The sequence below is a fragment of the Amia ocellicauda genome, chromosome 10 (assembly GCF_036373705.1).
Source record: "Amia ocellicauda isolate fAmiCal2 chromosome 10, fAmiCal2.hap1, whole genome shotgun sequence".
Lineage (NCBI taxonomy): Eukaryota > Metazoa > Chordata > Actinopteri > Amiiformes > Amiidae > Amia > Amia ocellicauda.
The window spans coordinates 27,964,079-27,983,236 of NC_089859.1; the positions used below are offsets into that span (position 1 = coordinate 27,964,079).

Below are 19,158 nucleotides of genomic sequence, written 5' to 3' on the forward strand. Positions count from 1 at the left end.
AGGCTAAGTGTGTCTGTGTGTGTGTGTTCTGTGCTGAATGGAATCCAGACATATTTTCTTCAAGAAGCACATAAGAGATTTACTGTCAAGGCATTTGTTATTTGTTGTGTCGCTATCCGGATATATATATATATATATATTTTTTTTTTCCTTTATTTTATTTCTTGTGGTCTAGGCAGATGTAACTATGCCCTGAAAATATATGAAGTATGTGTACTATTCATTGAGCAACCACAAGAGTGCAATGATGTGAGAGTAACTTAACTTCAACATAATAAAAACATTGTAAATTCAGGAGTCATTGATAGATCTCATGTTTTTTTTGGCAGACGGGGAACCAGCACATATACCAGCCCGTGGGCAAACCAGGTAAAACTCAGATCAGCTCATTTTAATTCACTTAATTTCACACCACGCCTTATTCTTTACTCCCACACTTTTCTAGTGTAGAGTTGACATTGCATTTTGTATTAATCTATCTTATTACAAAAAACAAATGGGCCTACTTTGTTTGTTTTTTAAATGGCTAATTGTTAATCCACAAATAAGATTCAAGGGATGGAAAATCAAGAATAGTGTAACAGTGGGTCCAGTATTATTCAATCACTATGGGTTTTGTTATTCTCAAACTAGAGTATGAAACAGTTTCTCCTGAACATTTCTATAAAATTATACAAATTGTAAGTGGAGAGCTGGGGATTCCTATGCAACGATGGATACAATATTCTCATCCATTTGTTTTTCTCACCAGAACATGTGGCTCCACCAAAAAAGCCCCCTCGACCTGGAGCCCCTAGCCATCTGGGCAGCTTGGCCAGTCTGAACCCTGTGGACAGCTACAACGAAGGCGTAAAGGTAGGGCTGTACTGCTGTACCACACCGCTCTCCTCACAGCTGGCTGTCATTTTAACCACCGAATGGATATCACAAGAACACCAAGCGCTTCCTCAGACTGTCCAGCTCAGTTTGTGCTTGCTGGTAAAAGCAAAAATTCTAAAACCATGACATAAGGCAGCACCAATGCAATGTCATCTGATCATCGTATGTTTGCACGATGAACTGAAGTTTGTTTGCAGCACGTTGTTCTAACTGTTGCCACATCATGTAAAAGGCTTTTCATCCCCAGCGGTACAGGAATGGAAGTCTTCTATATTTACAGACATGATTTTTTGGAACGTTACACAAACTTTATATATATTTTCATTATATTTGTGGGAGAAGTTAGTGGATACTTCCCAGGACTAGCACTTCCTGTTCTTGCAACAGCAGTGACCTGCGCAAGTGACATTTGAACTACCCTGTGCTTCCCCCACACACACGGATGGAAAAACAGACATAAAGCTCTTGCAACTTGTCAGTATTTCCCCTGGTTTACCAGGAGCTGACTTCAGTTGCTCAGTGTCAGCAGAACAGGTCTCCTACAAGAGCTCCTCTGAGTCTGTGCAGCCTGAAGCCATGCCACTAGGCCCTGCCTGCCAAGCCTCAGCTAAACCAATACCAGCTGTAGCATTGCAGATCCCCCCCCCTCCCTCTGCTTTGGCTGGCGACACAGCACTGCTCTAATAAATACCAAATATATGTCTGGCAAAGCTGCATTTGAGGAGGGGAGATTGTTTCCATTACAGGGAATTATTAGAAACCAAGAGGGGGATAACAATCCACTGATGTGGTCCCCTGCTATGGGAAAACATTTGTTTTGCTTCATAAGGAGAGAGAGTGCATGGGTGCAAATACTGTCCGGCCCCATTCTCTGCATAACCCTCCTGACACCGCAGTCACTGTTACTATAATGGACATGTAAAGGGCATGACACTTTGACCTTTTCCCTTTGATCAGAGTTGTGCATCAAATGCAGAGATTTGGAACAGCTTCGTGTGAGAGTATGAAATGGTTCTCAGTGTGTTCTGCTTCCGTTGTTTTGTACCACTGCGGAGTGTGTGCGGGGCAGCGGGGTTAGAGAAATCCCATGAACAGGCTGCAGAGGCCTCTCCAAGCTGTACAAATACAAAGGGAGGGAAACTGACTGTGAATATAACATGCAGTAATGTGGATTGTGATGTTTTCATCATGGGGAGAAATACGTAATGCTGTAAAGGAAAATGCTTTTTTTGTATATTACCAGTTGGATACATTAATATATATAGAAGACCCCCCCGGGTACCACTCATCTCCACTACAGAAAGGAAAAAGAGGCTACAATTTGCACAAGCTCACCAAAATTGGACAGTTGAAGACTGGAAACATGTTGCCTGGTCTGAAGAGTCTCGATTTCTGTTGAGACATTCAGATGGTAGAGTCAGAATTTGGCGTAAACAGAATGAGAACATGGATCCATCATGCCTTGTTACCACTGTGCAGGCTGGTGGTGGTGGTGTAATGGTGTGGGGGATGTTTTCTTGGCACACTTTAGGCCCCTTAGTGCCAATTGGGCATCGTTTAAATGCCACGGCCTACCTGAGCATTGTTTCTGACCATGTCCATCCCTTTATGACCACCATGTACCCATCCTCTGATGGCTACTTCCAGCAGGATAATGCACCATGTCACAAAGGTCGAACCATTTCAAATTGGTTTCTTGAACATGACAATGAGTTCACTGTACTAAACTGGCCCCCACAGTCACCAGATCTCAACCCAATAGAGCATCTTTGGGATGTGGTGGAACGGGAGCTTCGTGCCCTGGATGTGCATCCCACAAATCTCCATCAACTGCAAGATGCTATCCTATCAATATGGGCCAACATTTCTAAAGAATGCTTTCAGCACCTTGTTGAATCAATGCCACGTAGAATTAAGGCAGTTCTGAAGGCGAAAGGGGGTCAAACACAGTATTAGTATGGTGTTCCTAATAATCCTTTAGGTGAGTGTAGATATATATATATATAATATATATAGATATATAGATGTGTATACATTTGTAAAGGAAGAAACTGTGTAATGCATTTATATCAATTAGCAAGCTTGCCAGAGTGTATTTACAAAGCATGAAAATATTTGTCCACTTTACAAAAGCTTTTTAACTAAAACCAACAATGCATGTGCATGAAACTGCATTGCTCTGTTGTTGATGCATGTGTTTTATGCTTGTTACATTTATTGATATTTTTTTCTCTCTTGTTTCTCTGCACCTACATAATTTCCCTTTTTTATTTGCCTTCTGCCACACTGTTGTTGAAATTAGCCCTGGAGGGTAAGAAAATTGTGTGTGTGTTTGTGTGAGTCTCTGTGCCTCTCTTGGTGTCTCCATCTAACACTAGTGTAGCATCCATTAATCCCTTCTCCTGGGTTGTATGGGCTGACACACCTCTCTCCTCCCTGGGTCATGTCACTGTCTTTCTAACAGGGCTTTGTCACCTGCACCATTACAACTGTGGTCTAGGTGGTGTCATGGTCCTCCTGACCCAATTTGTGTTTCTAAATGTTCTTTACTTCAGTCCGGATGGGTTTCTTTTTGGGACCTATTATCCTCACATATTTGACCAGCTCTGTCTCAATGTTAATGTTTAAACACAGAACTATGAGCAGTCTTGGTTCCCAAATACTCCCCCGCCTTTTCTGAAGAGATAAAATCAGGACAGCTAGTAACTCCTTTGTGGTGGGTCTAAGTTTAAATTGCTGTAATTACAATTTGTTCTTGCAACAACTGATTTGAACAAGCATGAGCGAGTGAGCTCAACCGAGAGACTGAGCTGGGATTTTGGTATAATTTAATTCACTGGAATTCACTGGGAAGCTGGATTTCCATGTTGCACAAAAGAACTTTCTGGCAGAGCCTTTTTAGAAACAACCTAAAAGAGGCTTCATCTCTCCACCACTGTCCACTCGCCACTGTCTTCATAGTCTCTGGTTTTAACCATTTCAATAGTTTACCATTGTCACGATCATTTAGGAAACTGTTCATGTAGACTATCCAGAATTTCAATTATTTTATAAATTCACAATATCCAGAAATGGTTTGCTGAAATGAGAGACTATACAGGTGGTCTTGACAAACAAACCTGTTGTCATTCTAATAACTCCTGTCGTCCTGTACTATCTAGATGTAGAATTTACACCTTCAATTTCACCATGTAAACTACAGCCTTTCAGGCATGGTTGCAGAAAAAGCAGCACACATGCAGTAGATTAGTTGTTGTTCTTGATTAATTGAACACACTGGTGGCATTTATTGTAAATATAATAGCCTTCATTTTAACAGCTCTTAACTGTTTCTATGGGGGTTATAAATGGCATCTACTCACTGAACCGTTAATCTTAATTTGCATTTTATTATAGTTTCAAGTAAAGATTAATACTGATAACAATTCTTTCATGTATCTGCCTGGAAATATTACTAATTTCCTGTAATGATTAGCACTTTTCATTATTGGAGGTTTTTCAGCACATTGCAAAACAGGGTAAAAATGTTCCAGTGAAGAGTGTAACACTGCCACCTGCTGTTAAAGAGCATCTGTTACATGTGCAAAGGGCAGAAATTACCCATCATACCTTATGATACCTCCTGCATTCTGATTGACCAAAAATAACCTTTCACTGTCAGTGCAGAAGTATGTATTCTCAAGCATCTTAAAACCACTTTATTACAACAACAAAAAAGTGACCGTCCCCTACACATAGCTCAGGTCACATTCAGGAGTGGGCCATTTTATGTCAGGGGTGTTCACTGCCTACAAACTCTTCCTTCAGATTTCTGAAAACTTATTCAGTGTTTCACCTTCATAATATTGCAGCTGTACCTGACCATGCAAGGAATAACCAAAGCTTTTCAAGTGTTTTGTGGATTGTTACAGCTGCACTATATCATTATTCTTATTATTTATATAAAAATATATATATTTTGTATGCATGTCTAGATCCAGCCCCAGGAAATCAGCCCTCCCCCTACAGCCAACTTGGACCGCTCCAATGACAAGGTCTATGAGAACGTGACCGGGTTGGTAAAGGCTGTCATTGAGATGTCCAGTAAGATCCAGCCGGCTCCTCCGGAGGAATACGTGCCAATGGTGAAGGTACAAAAGGCTGCTCTTTCATTTTTCACGTGTACATGTTCTTGAGGGTTTTTTTTTTTATTGACACTGTGACCGTGTTGTAAACTCGTATCGCTCTGGAGGTGTCAAAATCCTGAATGACATTAGCCTCTTTCTTAAAAAGATCAATAAAATAAAATAACCAAACAAATGAATAATGTTGGCATGCTGGCTGCTTGTTTTTAAAATGGTCTTCTCTGCCCTGCTGTTTCAGGAGGTTGGCCTGGCACTAAGGACACTTCTGGCCACAGTGGATGAAACCATACCAGTACTACCAGCCAGCACACACAGAGAGGTAATCTTCAGGGACCGATTCCAACACCACACTAAGAATGTTGTTTTCAATCAACTGCACATATTAATCAATGACATCTTGACGACATTTCTTACAGAAATCAATGCAGTGGTCAGATGTTAACAACAACCCCGTATTAACTCACTACTCCATCATTAGGAATCTTATAAATAAACAGGCAAGATTCATTGAACATATTTATTAAACTTAATGAATCACTGAATAACATGGTGTTAATAATTGAGACTACAATTGTACATACTGGATCATGAATCAAAAACTGAGACTTGTGTGAGATTGATAGTTTTGAATGAGAAATGAATGCCAGTCAATGGCCTAATTAGTTCATTTCTTATTACTGGGCCTTAAGGTAAACTGAAAATGTCCATCATTTTTCAGTTGCTCTCCCTTAGCAAGGAATTCTTTAGACACCTCTGTGGAAAGTTACTGAATTTCAGACCAGCTGAGCATAACAAGTGTCTTAACTCCGTTTCCACTCTTACAGCATCAGAACTTGGCAAACAGTATTATCTGGTAGGCCATTTTCTCTCACAACTGTGACAGCTCAGTCATCTGTTCACTCCAGGTTGTCTTTCCCATTGTAAGACCCGGCTTGACCTTCCCTTTGCCCCCTGCAGATCGAGATGGCTCAGAAGCTGCTGAACTCCGACCTGGCGGAGCTCATAAACAAGATGAAGCTGGCGCAGCAGTACGTCATGACCAGCCTGCAGCAGGAGTACAAGAAGCAGATGCTGACGGCGGCGCACGCACTGGCCGTGGACGCCAAGAACCTGCTGGACGTCATCGACCAGGCCAGACTCAAGATGATCAGCCAGCCGCGGCCGCACTAGTGCCCTGCCAGGAAGGGCAGGAGGCCGGCTGGGTGAAGGGAGTACGTGGAAGCGCTTTGTGCTGCCAAACGGAGCTGATCTGGGCCGGGAAGGAAGAGGTTAAATCAGCGGTCACACACCAGCAGCAATGGACAGCAACCCCTGTACCAGTACTGGACTGTGGGAGGGGATCGAACACGCATAGCTCTCCACCGTCACTCCCTTCCAAAAACTTCTCATAGACTTCTCGGATTGCTTTCAAGTCCCGTGATCTTCCAGGATCCGTTGCGAACACTTTTTTTTTTTTTTGGCTGCGCCTATCGTGTGTGCTGATTGTACTTTTTGTATCGAGAGACAAATTCAGAACTTCAGAGCAGAAGCCAAGTCCCCCGAGGAGAATTTTCACCCGATCTGGAAAACACCAACTGGAACCGACAAGGAAATCCAAGCTATTGTAATGTTAGAGTTCTGGGAAACCCAAAGGTTGAGAATTCTTTCTTCACGTGAATAATAAAAACATATTTTGTTTCCTATTGTTTTATTGTTATGCACAGTCAATATGCTAATCCAATCTCATTGGAGGATCATAGATATATATTTTGGAGGTTCGAGTCATTTTCATTTCTTTCCTGGCCTCTTTCTTAGAGGTTAAAGTCTGCAGTATCAAATGAAATAAACTGCCAGGGTAGGAAAGTATAGACTGTAATTTGTCTTTTTGACCTAGAAATCATGTGCCAGTTTTTGTAGTTAAAGAAAAAAGAAAAAATATATATGAAAACATTTTTCTGGAGGCAGGTGTACTGGTTCTTTTAAAACAAACCAGAGAATTGAGTGCTATGTATTGGAAAACAAAATCCACTATTAAAATGACCCATGTCCTTTTATATATTATTTAAAAGACTAAAGCCATGTTGGATATTTTACACACTGTAGTTACTAACTCACTTCCTACTCTCACCCTCATCTCTCTCTCGTCTTGCCCAGGAGGCTTTAGGAACAGAGAGCCATTTCCCTTTTTCTTTTAACACGTGTATCATCTGTTCATTAAAACTCCCTCTGCTTTTGGGTATAAATTATTCTCAGGAAGAATATAATGACCTGTACAGTTCCTTGACCTATTAAAAAGGTGTTATCAGAATACTTGTCTCGACAGTTTCCTTTTCGTGATGTCATTTTTACAGTTTATATGCTCAGTCTTGTAATGTTGAAGAAAAACAAAAATCACCATGTATTTAGTACAAAGCTGAAGACGACAGCAATGCTCCCGATCATTGCAGTGGTGCCCAAACATGCTCCTGGAGAGCCCCTATCCAGTAAGTTTTGAAGGTCACCCTAAATTGGACCACAAGGAAGTTATTGATCAATTCAATTAAGGGAATTCTAGTCATGAATAGGGTAATTTCCTACACAACTTAATTTCACAAATAAGCTGCTTAATTGATCACAATTTCTTAAACCAAAGGTTACCTATGAAACCTGTCAGATAGATAGGGGCCCTTGAGGATTAGGTTCGGGCAGCACTGGCCAGGACGTGAAACGAGCTCTACAGTGTTGATTGCAGTGGTCATAGTTGATATTCAGCTCGTTATTGTCATTTTCAAATGCTGCCTGGACCATGTTACAACAAACCATTTATAGGACATGACTTCTAGGACAATTTTGGCAATAAAGTTACATGTTTTTAACCACATTGCTATATTATATTATAGTGTGACAGTGTACAGAAACTAGAGAAAGTCACCTGAGAGTTTTAAATGTCTTGGCTCATGTTATTCAAACTGTAAAAGGTGAATTAAAATAAACATATAGCAGACTTGATTCCCAAGCTCCCAGGTTCACTACTTTTCTTCCAAAAGTCCAGTACTTCCTTATGCAAGTAACCAGTACATTACAAGCTTTTAAAGCACAGAAAAGACTGCAGAACCCCCAACAGCAGAGCAGGGCTGCACGACTCAAACAGCCCGTGTGGTTTGGGATTGTCCGCAACAAGCAAACCGCCCTCAGAACAGCAAGTGTGGAACAGATCTCAGCCAGGATTGGTTTTCAGTTTTTTTTATTTTTCATTTGTAAAAAAACTGTTTTAGTCAAAGAGACCAAAGCCCATGTCGTCATCAGATTCCTCAGACTCTTCCTTCTTCTCTTCTTTCTTCTCCTCCTTCTCAGCTGCAATAAGAAATTCATAAAGTATTATAGAAACTTGATTCTGATGTTCAAGCGCTCACACTGGTCACAAATTTGCACATCTTGTTCATTCTGCAGTACACCAATCAACACCAGCGGTTCTCCGTCAAGGGGATGCTAGGCAGAAAAAGTTGAACAAACTCGCAATTTTCTGAGGACCACATATTGATATAAGCTATAATTAGGTATTGCGAGTTCCCTGCAAACAGCCCCAGCAGCTGCTTCGAATCTGTACACTTTAATCTGGCAACTGGCAGCAGTTTTCATGCATTAACTTCAATATCTGAAGAGAAACCTCGATAGCCAGCACGTACACTTACTACTTCTAGTCTAAAAGTGTGACATGATGGTTAAACCGGGCCTGCGACAGACAGACCAGTGGGGTCGTTACCTGGGGCGGCGCCGGCGGCAGCAGGGACTCCGGCGGCGGCTGCAGCGGGGGCGGCTCCTCCGGCTCCGACGTTGCAGATCAGGCTGCCGATGTCCACGCTGGTCAGGGCCTGGAACAGCACAGTGTGGGTGAGAACAGCATCCAGGCACAGCCACGCTCATTCAACACGCTCAGGAAAACCACACTAATGCCGTTTGTGCAGATCTGACAGACGTGAACGCTTTAGCACATCTTTAAGAAAGTTTACAACCAAGAGGAGGCCATTCGCCCCATCGTGCTCGTTTGGTGTCCATTAATAACTGAGTGATCCAAGGATCCTATCCAGTCTGATGCCCAAAAGTTCAGCTTCACCCACATGGCTGGGGAGTTTGCTCAGATTGTAAGAGATTTGTAGGTTAGAATACAAACATGGAATTGGACACGACTATGAATGAGTAGCCATTGCTTTGAAATGTAAGGGTGACATTAAAACTTACAATAACCTAAAAGCCTAGTGACTATTAAATCTGCGCTACTGCTGTGTTCAGGCCAGTGAGGGACACAGGCGGACAGCACTGATGGCAGATGCATTACCCAGCACTCACCTTGGCGAACAGACCCGGCCAGAAAGGCTCAACTGTCACTCCAGCTGCCTTGATCAGGGCGTTGAGCTTGTCCTCCTGCAAAGAGAAAAACAAAGCATTTTGACAGCGTGTCCCGCTTTTACATGGTCCACGTCCAGTGGAGGTCAGAGGCCGACCGGTTACCTGCGCGTCTCCACACCAGGAGCACAGCGGAGGTCACCACTCAGCTGAACACACATTTCCACGGATATTAACACTGACAGCTGCCTGTCCTATAGCAGAGATTATGCAGATTTAGATATTCAAAACACGATGAAGACTGAATTAAGGATCTACCGGATGGCGGATCCCCCGACACGGCGGGACACACGTGTCTGTCAACACGCAGTCCACGCTGTGAAACCCAGCGGCTCAGCGACACGTTACACGCCGGTCCACAGCTGCGCCTGCGCAGGAAAAGCGGAGACTTTACCGAAGCGGGAGATTAAGTGACGTTTCCCATCACACGCAGTGAACTGCCCGAGCATCGCTCCCGACTACAGCGACCTGAAAACACATCGACCCGACCGACTGCAAGGCCACAGAAGCGCTCTTTATTCCCAAGCACTGAAAACACGGGGAACCGCTAAACACCGGCCGCCATGTTGTGCCGACAGCCTGACACGGGGATGGACGGGACTTACGGTGACGGTGACTTCATCGTCGTGGAGAATGAGAGCGGAGTAAATACAGGCGAGTTCGGATACGGAAGCCATTGTTCTTCAGAGATGGTATGTCTTTGGAGTCGGATGCCTAATTAAGACGGTGCTAGTCGCCGGATTCAAAGGCCTTAGCTTCAGAAGAAGGACCGAGCACCTTAGGCACACACAGCAAGTCAGCGCTAGCGGAAAGAGGAAGTAGAAGGGCGGGGCCTGGGCTTTTATAGCGCTGGTGGCGTCACTGTCGTTACCCCACTTCCGGGGAGGAGAGAGCCGCGTGCTGTCACAGAGGCCGCCGGGGACGCTGCGCCTGCGCTGAGGCAGTGTCGTCCATGTCCAAATCCTTCACCTGTTCATATAGAAGGCGTGCAGCTGCGCTCTCTCTCACCCCACAGTGAGTTTCGCTTCCTGCGTGTGGCTGCTCATGGGTTTTTACTGTGTCATGTTTAGCACACCAAACATTGGTCGCGTATCTGCGCTGCTCCACCAATGGGATCTGTGGAATTGTGCAGAGCTGCGCAGAGCTGCGGAATTCTGCACAGTCTGCGCAGATTCGCAAGGTGGACAGAAGCGCCGAAAGAATGGCACGCATCCTGTTAATATACATTCTCCCTTCGTAATCAGATTGTCAGAGAAATAAGCCAAACACCAGACAACACGTGGTTACTTTTGTTTTTCTACATTGTTTTATAGTTCAAGTGAGAGACAGAGGGGTTACGTCACGGTTTGGGAGCTCATATGCACAGTGAGCCCAATTACATATGCATACAAATACAGTTATTTAATAAGAATGTAATAAAATAGTATTGACTTGTTTTGCCCCACCCCCTTATAACACTCTTACAGTTAGACATTGATATTCAGAAATGTAAACTTTAAATTGGCTGTTTTCACACACACAGACAGAACTTGAACACTAATTTCACCAGAAATGTGATTTAATTTCTCAAGCATATTTAATTTTAAGTTCGAATTAATAGACCCTTCCTAACATTTAAATAATAAGCTTTGTGTTTGTCTGGTTGGCTTTTTTATCCTAGTAATCTCATTACCCGATAACTTGGAATTATCTGGTGAAATGTAAGCATACATATTGTTAGACAGACCCCACTCAGTTATATATTGCTTCAGACTCCTGAAAGTAAAACTCTTGACCTACTTTAATACATGTATGTCTTATCAAAAAACAAAAAACAAAATAATGTACTATGCAAGGGTGCTGCAGTATCGCTCTATACAATTTTAAGATTTGCAGATTGACTTTATATTTTTGATAAGTGAATCGAGTAGCTATTGAGTTCTGTACGGGAGTACAGGGCACAGAGCCCTCAGCAGGAAACAGCAGACAGCAGCAGCTCATTGTAGTCGCCTGTGTTGTGCAGCTCAGTGGTGCTGGAGGCCATCAGCTTGCGTTCCTGCTGACAATGAAGAGCAGGCCAATGGGAAGAGCCAGCAGCAGTGCGCTCAGTCTGGTGGCAGTGGAGCCGTTGACGTTGCACAGGTTAGTCTGGCAGCAGGACACTTTAATGTTGGTGCTAACAACGGTTGCTGCCGCATTGCAGGTTGTATTGTAGGAACACGTTTTGACAATGGCCGTGATGGCACCTACAATGAAATTGGCAAAACAGGGGCTTGATCTTTGGTGAAAGGTTATGAGATCCATAACTTGGATTTGATGCTACTTAGCTGAACAATATGGCTCTGTGTTAAATGTGTCCTCATATTCTCAAATGTGAATACAAATAAAACCTGAATTCTCTTGGATGGGTTGCATGTAAATGGAGCTATATGTTTCCCTATTTCAAGGGCTTTGGCATCAGGCCTTTCATCTGAGGTTTTCCTGGAGAGACTTTCAACAGCAACCGTTGTTTATACTATGTTGTGTTGATAAGTCTGAAAGTCCCTTCCTGATATATGCAAGGGGTCTTGTACAATCATAAAACCAACTAAAACAAATATTTACACATCTGCATGAATTACATATTAATTAGATATTCATTCTTCTTTCTTGTGTACCTTAGATTAAAAAGTCAAACAATCACAAGATGAGGTAACAGACTCTGATTATAACTTATACATTTAAACTCTGATGACCCAATATGTGGTTTCTTGACAAACAGGTGCACATATTATTAATAATATTATTATCTGGAGCTTTAGATGTGTGTAGCTCATTGTGCAAATGTCTGTGTCTATGTCCCCAGCGTGTTGTTCCTCTAGGTTTTCTCACCTGAAGTGGCAACAGTTGTCATGCAGGTGTTTAGAGGGGCTTGGCAGACCTGGGTATTCGCATTGCATAGATCGTTGGTGGTTGTAGAAACACATGAGTAGCATTGCAGCGAAACACCTGAAACAAAGGTTTAAATTTGCATCATAGACTGTATTTATATGCTGGTAAATCAGTCATAACACTTAGAGGTACTGTCATGACATGTCTAAGGTGGTTGTACAGTTTTTAGAAATAGTTTTGTCTCATGTTTGAATACAAATTAAACAATGATCAACAAATCAGCACAACAAAACACAAAAGCCTGAAACAGGAATTGTGAATGAATGAATACACTCTAAAACTGCAAACCAGCCTGAACTATTCATGACACTATCTCCACTGGCATTACTTTTTACCAGCATGTGAACACAATCAGATATACTGCATTACTCATGTCTCTTCCTGAAGCCATTCTAAAATGATACAAACATCTCATGGGTCATACATAGAGTGCCTGTAATTATTCTGTTAAATTTGCATGTGTGACTTTATTATAGGCCAAACCAAATCAAAACTTTGACCTACTCATTTAAATATAAATCAACATGTAATAAAAATATGGGAAGCCAAAGCCCATCAAAATATATGTCATAACAAAATATATATAAATAATTCAAAAGGCATTTGTCTCCTACAATATCTGTAATTTTCTTTTTTCAGGTGGGTCAAAGTTTTGAATCAGGGTATTTACAAGAAAATATTACCCCTAAGAAAGCTTATCTTGAAAAGTAACTTGATGCCACACTTCTTGCCACACTTAAGTTTGCTCATGTTTTCTTTTGAGCCTGATGAATAGCATAGCGAAAGTGGTGGTGTATTTGAGATACTCAGGATCATGTCTGCATTCCTAGATAAAGTCCCACAATGCACATTTAGGTTTATCTGATTTTGTAAGAATGCATTCTGAGGGTTCAGTGATAAAGAAAGACTGTGTATGACAGCTCTTCAAAATTATGACCTCTGGATTAAAAAGAAAAAGTACTGCACACCATTCCTATCACTCCTTGGTTTCACAGGGTGGTAATGTACCAGCAGAGGGCATGGTTTTGAATATGTAAACTGTACTCTTACTGAAAGATATTTCCTGGAGGAGAAGACAATCTTAACTGGATATTGAACCTGTACTGATGGTACTACCAGTTGTGCCAACTCCATAATTCTACAAGGGGCCCGGAGCACGTGGCCAGTCTCTTTTTTACTTAACAAAATGCATGTTACTGTATATATGATCAATAACACTGCGGTGGAAAGACCACAAGCATGGTTTCAATTTTACATCATCAGGTCCAGTATAATAAGCTGTACAACTCATGCTGGCAGCCATTAAAGATCACACTGTATCACTGACCCTTCCCTAAATATCTGAATAGATATCCAATTGAATATGGGACCATTTCTCCATCAGAATGGCAGGCAAGAATACTAATAGCCCAACTGTAGAACTGAGCATTGGTTGTACATTGGGAGGTTTGTGTCAAGTTATGTTATCTCCATGTATACACACACAAAACAAGGATTTTCAAAAACTTTCCAAGGTTATATTGTGCATTCTTAGTTGAACAAATTGACCAAAAATAAATAAACATTTCAATAACCTTATTAAAAGTGTGAGAAACCTATTACATAAACCTGATATATACAAATATACTGTAAAGATGTTAACATGGACATAAAAATAAAAGACATATAGAACATAAGAATCCAATTCATGAAAAATATTATTTTTAAAATGTTATTTACCTGAAGTGACAGCAAGGCTGAGAAGAAGCAGGACAGTCAGAACCGTGTTCATGTTTATTTTGCAGGTGTTTCTAGACTCACTCAGACTGCCGTGTGTCGTTCCTGTCTCTTACTGGAAATGCCACTCTTTGGCTTTGATACACCCATATGAAATGAAATTCTTTGTCCTAATTACTTGAAAGCAGAAACTAACTTAGGCACAAAAACATTTTTATTTTTATTTTTTTGTCACTTCTCATCTATATAACTGGATATAAATAAGTCAGATAAATCTTGAATTGTTCTTGTCAAATATAGAGACTTTGTGCACCAAATTGATAATGTTTATAAGTGTAAGAAAAAACAGGGTGTGAAGTTTTGCAATATTTACTATATACTGAAATATGTCTCTAGGCAACTGTATGTCAAGGTAGTCATTACTCTTAAGGAATGCAGAGCAGATGTACAGAATAGGTGTGCTAGCACATTTATAACCAAACTATCTCTCAATCATGCATCACATTGGAGGAATAATAAGGGTAAATAGAGAAAACATTAAGAGAAAGGTTTTCTATTAAATACACTGAAAAAGTCTAATTGGAAGCTGGATTTCAATATTACAGTACAGCACATGAAATCTTGGTCTTTGGGATATCATTGTCAGGATATGTGTCTCAAGTCTAAAAATGTCCACTGTATTATACTCAAATATGTTTTTTTCCTTTCCTGTTCATAGCACTTCATTTTAAAATTCTTGTTATTTGATTTTGCAGTCTAATCTCTGAGATTTTACATTCCTGTGAGGCAGACGGACAGAGCTTGCCATGGATGTGGATCAGTGTGGTTCTGGTAGCTTTGTTAAAATGGCTGGGAAATGCCTGTCCTATATAGCAGCATCAGGTAATACTGAAACAGTCAGAAGTTTCATGGGCATGCGTCTTGTTTGGATACCTATCCCTAACCTGATCTGATTAGGATCTGGGTTTAGACTCAGGTTCTGTAGTACAGTAATGTTCAATTCTGGGCTGGAGTGAAAAACCGTGATAAAGTTTGGGCCAGGTGTAGAGAATTGGTTACTGTTTTCTTAGGCATGTGCAATAGTGGCAAAAGTGTAAATAGTGCAAAAGAGAGGGTAGCCCCTTTAACAAGGGTGATAAGAGTAAATTGCTTGAGGAATGTGGTATGAAAGGACCCTTTCTGTGACATTGGCATTGTCACAAATCAATGCTGGAATTAACAAAATAGTACATGCTGTATTTCCTAGAAGGCAAATGCAGTAAATATTCTGAAACAGATTTGTATTTATTACATGTTAACAACAAGGGTATGAATAGACATAAAATCATTGTTAGTAATCAGATAGAAAACATTGTATTATTGTTTATTTATGAATGGTGTCTACTAAAAATAATAGCAACATATATTAAACTTTATTACATGTCTATAAGACGTATATATTGCCAGTTAACACATGTAATAACTATCACTTAACAGCAGAAATATTTTCTTCAACATATGTTTTAAATGGTTTACCCTAACTGTAACCCTAAGAAAACTATAACAAACAATAAATCAATTGACAAACCACAAATGTAGACCATCTCGTCAGAAAAGCATTCTTTGAAAGTGTTGTTATGCTTTTCCCAAGGTGAACAGTGCAAGTAAAGCTGAGGGGAAGACCAGCAGCAGGAGGTTGAGTCTTTCCACCGTGGAGCTGTTAACATTACACAGGCTTGTGCTGCAGCATGTGACCTGATTGCCACCGACCACAAGGTTGATGTTAGTAGCAGCCGCAGCAGAACAAACAGCATTCGTACTACAGGTCTTTGAGGTTGAATGAATCCCCACTGTGAAGAAGACAGAGAAACAGTAACATTTTGAAGATCGGGCAGCACCTTATACAGTAAAGTAGGAAAATAATCAACAAAAAATATCAGGAATGCATGACTTCAGAGAAATCTGTGGTCCTCTGCTGTTGATACACCATTCAAAATTACTCCACGTAAAATGTCCTCCCTATTTCTGGTGAACTTTTCTCTTGCATTAGGTCAATTGCAAGAGGAGAACCCCAAATGACCTTATTTTCACCCTTGATATCCCAGTGAGAGTCACAAACATTTAACAGGATCAAAAATACATACCAAGTTAGGTTTTAAAGGCTCAAATATAATATTGTCGTCTTTTTACTGCTGCAGCTTTTGCTGGTCCTTTAATGTGTTAGTCCTCTTTGTAATGCTTCTAAAGGAGATATAGAGTCTCACCTTTCACAAGATTTTGTGGTTAAGACTGGAACTGGCTGAAAATAGTATATTACATTATCATATCCTATTTTATTTGAAAATACATTGTTACAAGAAGCAAATCAGTAATATTACTGTGCTATTGGTAGACAATACACTTTTTATCTAATTTACACACTTTCAATGCTCAATAATACTCTGTAATACTCACAGACGTTGATCACACTGGTCATGCAGGTGTCTAGTCCTGCGGTGCAGTTTATGGGGTTCTGGTTACACTGTGTATTACTGAGAGAGCTGGTACAGCTGTAGCAGGTTAGTGCTTTCACTGGAAATAAAAAATAAGAATCACATTTATTTTAAACAACACAGCTCCTTAGCCTGGAATTTTTTCATCATTTATTTTTAAACAGGATGTAAATATGAACCTTCCTTTCCAAATACACAACCACAAACACTGTGGATGGCATTTGGTACATTTGTTTGGACACATACGCATTTTAGAACAGTCCTTAGGATTAATAGAAAAAGAGCTATTACATTGAATGAAGGCATTACTGTCATGTGTTTGGGAATCCATTTTACAATCACTCTTAGTACATTATTGATCTTTCATGTACAGGAGACGCTTCTTTACACAGAGAGGTGTCACAATCTGGAACAAACTCCCCAGCAATGTGGTTGATGCTGAAAATTTGGGAAATAGACTGGACAGTATCCTTGGATCACTTAGTTATTAATGGACACCAAACGAGCACGATGGGTCGAATGGCCTCTTCTCGTTTGTTTACTTTCTTATGTTCTTATGTGTAAATGGATTAATAACGTTATTTAAATTTCCACGTAACTTTATTAATTATTACATTTTTTATTTTATTGTTTGCATATTAGATATTAGTACTGGACCTACAACAGATTATATCGCATTTCAGATACACAATAACACATGGACAAAATATTAATAAAATATGCCCTTCAATGTGATTCTCTACAGTTTACGAAGTGAGATTATTAGTAGTATTTTTCTGTTATATGTTCTATAGCCTCTGGTTGTCACTATGTGTTTCTGTGTGTCCCAGCAATTAATTCAGACACCTTACTGAGCTAAATATGACGTTCCTCACAGAGAACTGTGAAGACTGCCGTTGATAAAATATCTACCTGCAAAGCTTCCAAAGGAGACAAGTAGAAGAAATCCTAGAACAGTTTTCATGGTTGATTCTTGGGATGTCAGAGCTGCTTCTGGACCAGGTTGGTAGTCAGTAATATATGGGCTATTTGCTAAATAGGAGGAGTATTGTTCAGCTTTATATACTCATCCATGTGTTAAATTGTTGCCTAGATATTGTATGAGGGGTTGAGTTCTTTACAAACATTGAAGCAAAATAAACCAAGATGACATGGATGACAAAGATGACAAAGTTTCAAAGTTTCTTTTCTGTTGTTGCCTTGTTATTACCCCTACTTCTAAATAACCTTTGTAACATGAATCAGTCTGGAAAGCAATTAGTGTAACCAGAAACCTATTATTGTCTAATGAACTTAACCATAAAAAGCTAAGGATTCCAATTGTTTAAGGGGAATAACTAACGTGATGTTCAGTTAAAGATCAATTATCACATTTGTTATCCAACTAGTTACTGAACGCCAAACACACCAGACTCATTGAAATCACAATATATCACAATAAGGAAATAAACGACTATCACATTGGCTATATTGACATATATTGAGACAATGATAAAGATTGTTATTAACTTTAATCATTTTACCTCAGGTTTAAAGTAAAATGCCAAACAATTATCACAGGAAGTGCAGCTCATTGGAAGCTAACTACGAATCTTACAGTACTGTAATCTAATTGCAAGCAAGATTTTTAGAATTGTTTAATGAGATCCATGTTCATTATCAAATAAGCTTAAGAGATAACGTATAATGCCCTTATAACTTATAATACTTAGTATGCAGGTACATTAAAAATAAAAGTATTGTACAAATTGCTGTAATGTAGAAGAGAAATGTATCTGTCCATCACTATAGGATAGAAAAAAGTCTCTGATATGAGCAGTATTTTACTGAGAGCTTGTTTCTGGTGCAAGGGTGTTGTCGGGGACTGTTGGGTGGAGGCTGCAACTGGCATCAATAATCCCCACAGTCATGTGAGATAAAATACCAAAAAATATCTCAAACGTTAACAACACAAGGCGTATAGATGTACAGAAATGCTTTCAACAATGAGAAGGAATCTCTAGTGCTGCTGGCTTTGCATACCGACCCTTTTTGTTTGTTTTCTGTTATTTTAAACTACATAATTGTTTTAATCAAAAGGGTAACTGTCTAAAGGCATCTTGTTGGCTCAAAGGAAATGGGCAGTTAAGGATGTCTCGGCTCATTACAAATATGGGATTTCAGTAACTGTGTCATTCAGGCTGCGACTGAATGTCATTAAGCATGCTTTTACTGAATTGTTAAGCAGGTGAATGACAATTCTATATGGAGCATTGCGCTGTTGTACTGTATGAAAATAGAATAAAAGCTGGTCCTGTGGAGCGTTTAGTGAAAAATGTGACACAACTTGTTCCAGTGAATCATACAAACTGTCCCTGTAGACCTGCCCTTCCGGGTAATTCATTTTCCTGATGCTGATTAATATGCCCCACAACCAGAGGCCAAACAACCAGATGTTAATGTGTTCGAAGGTGCTCCCAATTGGAGCTCTTAAAGAGGAGAGCAGTTCGGGAGTGGTTCCTGCTAGAAGACCCACACAACACAAGGCAAAACTGAGGCCGCAGGAAGACTTCCTTTCCAATCCACTTCCTCATAGTGATCTCATTGTTGGCTTTAACACACTTTTGCCCTTCAGCCAGTGAACTCTCAGGACTAAAGGACTTCTGACAAGAGCACTGACTTTAAATGAGGAAGGCTACGAAGTTCTTTATTTATAA

At 40.3% G+C, this 19,158-nt stretch overlaps 3 protein-coding genes across 17 annotated transcripts in view; 1 reads left to right on the plus strand and 2 right to left on the minus strand.

The window, feature by feature from the left end:
- LOC136760427 (focal adhesion kinase 1) overlaps positions 1–6,685 on the plus strand; it is a 127,033-nt gene extending 120,348 nt beyond the window's left edge. For all 14 annotated transcript variants that reach the window (XM_066715821.1, XM_066715822.1, XM_066715828.1 and 11 more), the window contains 5 exons: positions 330–369; positions 752–855; positions 4,854–5,009; positions 5,242–5,322; positions 5,961–6,685. In XM_066715821.1, coding sequence (XP_066571918.1) covers positions 330–369; positions 752–855; positions 4,854–5,009; positions 5,242–5,322; positions 5,961–6,173 — 594 coding nt within the window. In that variant the 3' untranslated portion in view covers positions 6,174–6,685. The remainder of the gene's footprint in view (positions 1–329; positions 370–751; positions 856–4,853; positions 5,010–5,241; positions 5,323–5,960) is intronic.
- A 1,503-nt stretch (positions 6,686–8,188) lies between these two features.
- On the minus strand, positions 8,189–10,196 carry rplp1 (ribosomal protein lateral stalk subunit P1). The gene is made up of 4 exons (XM_066715835.1): positions 9,971–10,196; positions 9,309–9,383; positions 8,725–8,833; positions 8,189–8,315 (listed from the first exon to the last, which is right to left on the minus strand). Exons 1-4 carry the CDS (start codon positions 10,040–10,042, stop codon positions 8,233–8,235), a joined length of 339 nt encoding a protein of 112 aa, XP_066571932.1. The 5' UTR covers positions 10,043–10,196; the 3' UTR covers positions 8,189–8,232.
- A 452-nt stretch (positions 10,197–10,648) lies between these two features.
- Positions 10,649–17,525, minus strand: LOC136760430 (prostate stem cell antigen-like). Of its 2 annotated transcripts, XM_066715837.1 has the most exons (5): positions 17,375–17,525; positions 16,425–16,541; positions 13,995–15,820; positions 12,216–12,332; positions 10,649–11,590 (listed from the first exon to the last, which is right to left on the minus strand). In XM_066715837.1, the coding sequence occupies exons 3-5, from the start codon at positions 14,044–14,046 to the stop codon at positions 11,388–11,390; spliced, it is 372 nt and encodes a 123-aa protein (XP_066571934.1). In that variant the 5' UTR covers positions 14,047–15,820; positions 16,425–16,541; positions 17,375–17,525; the 3' UTR covers positions 10,649–11,387. The 2 variants fall into 2 exon arrangements, with proteins under 2 accessions (XP_066571934.1, XP_066571933.1); XM_066715836.1 differs by lacking the exons at positions 10,649–11,590; positions 12,216–12,332 and having other exon boundaries at positions 15,255–15,820.
- Positions 17,526–19,158: the final 1,633 nt, after the last annotated feature.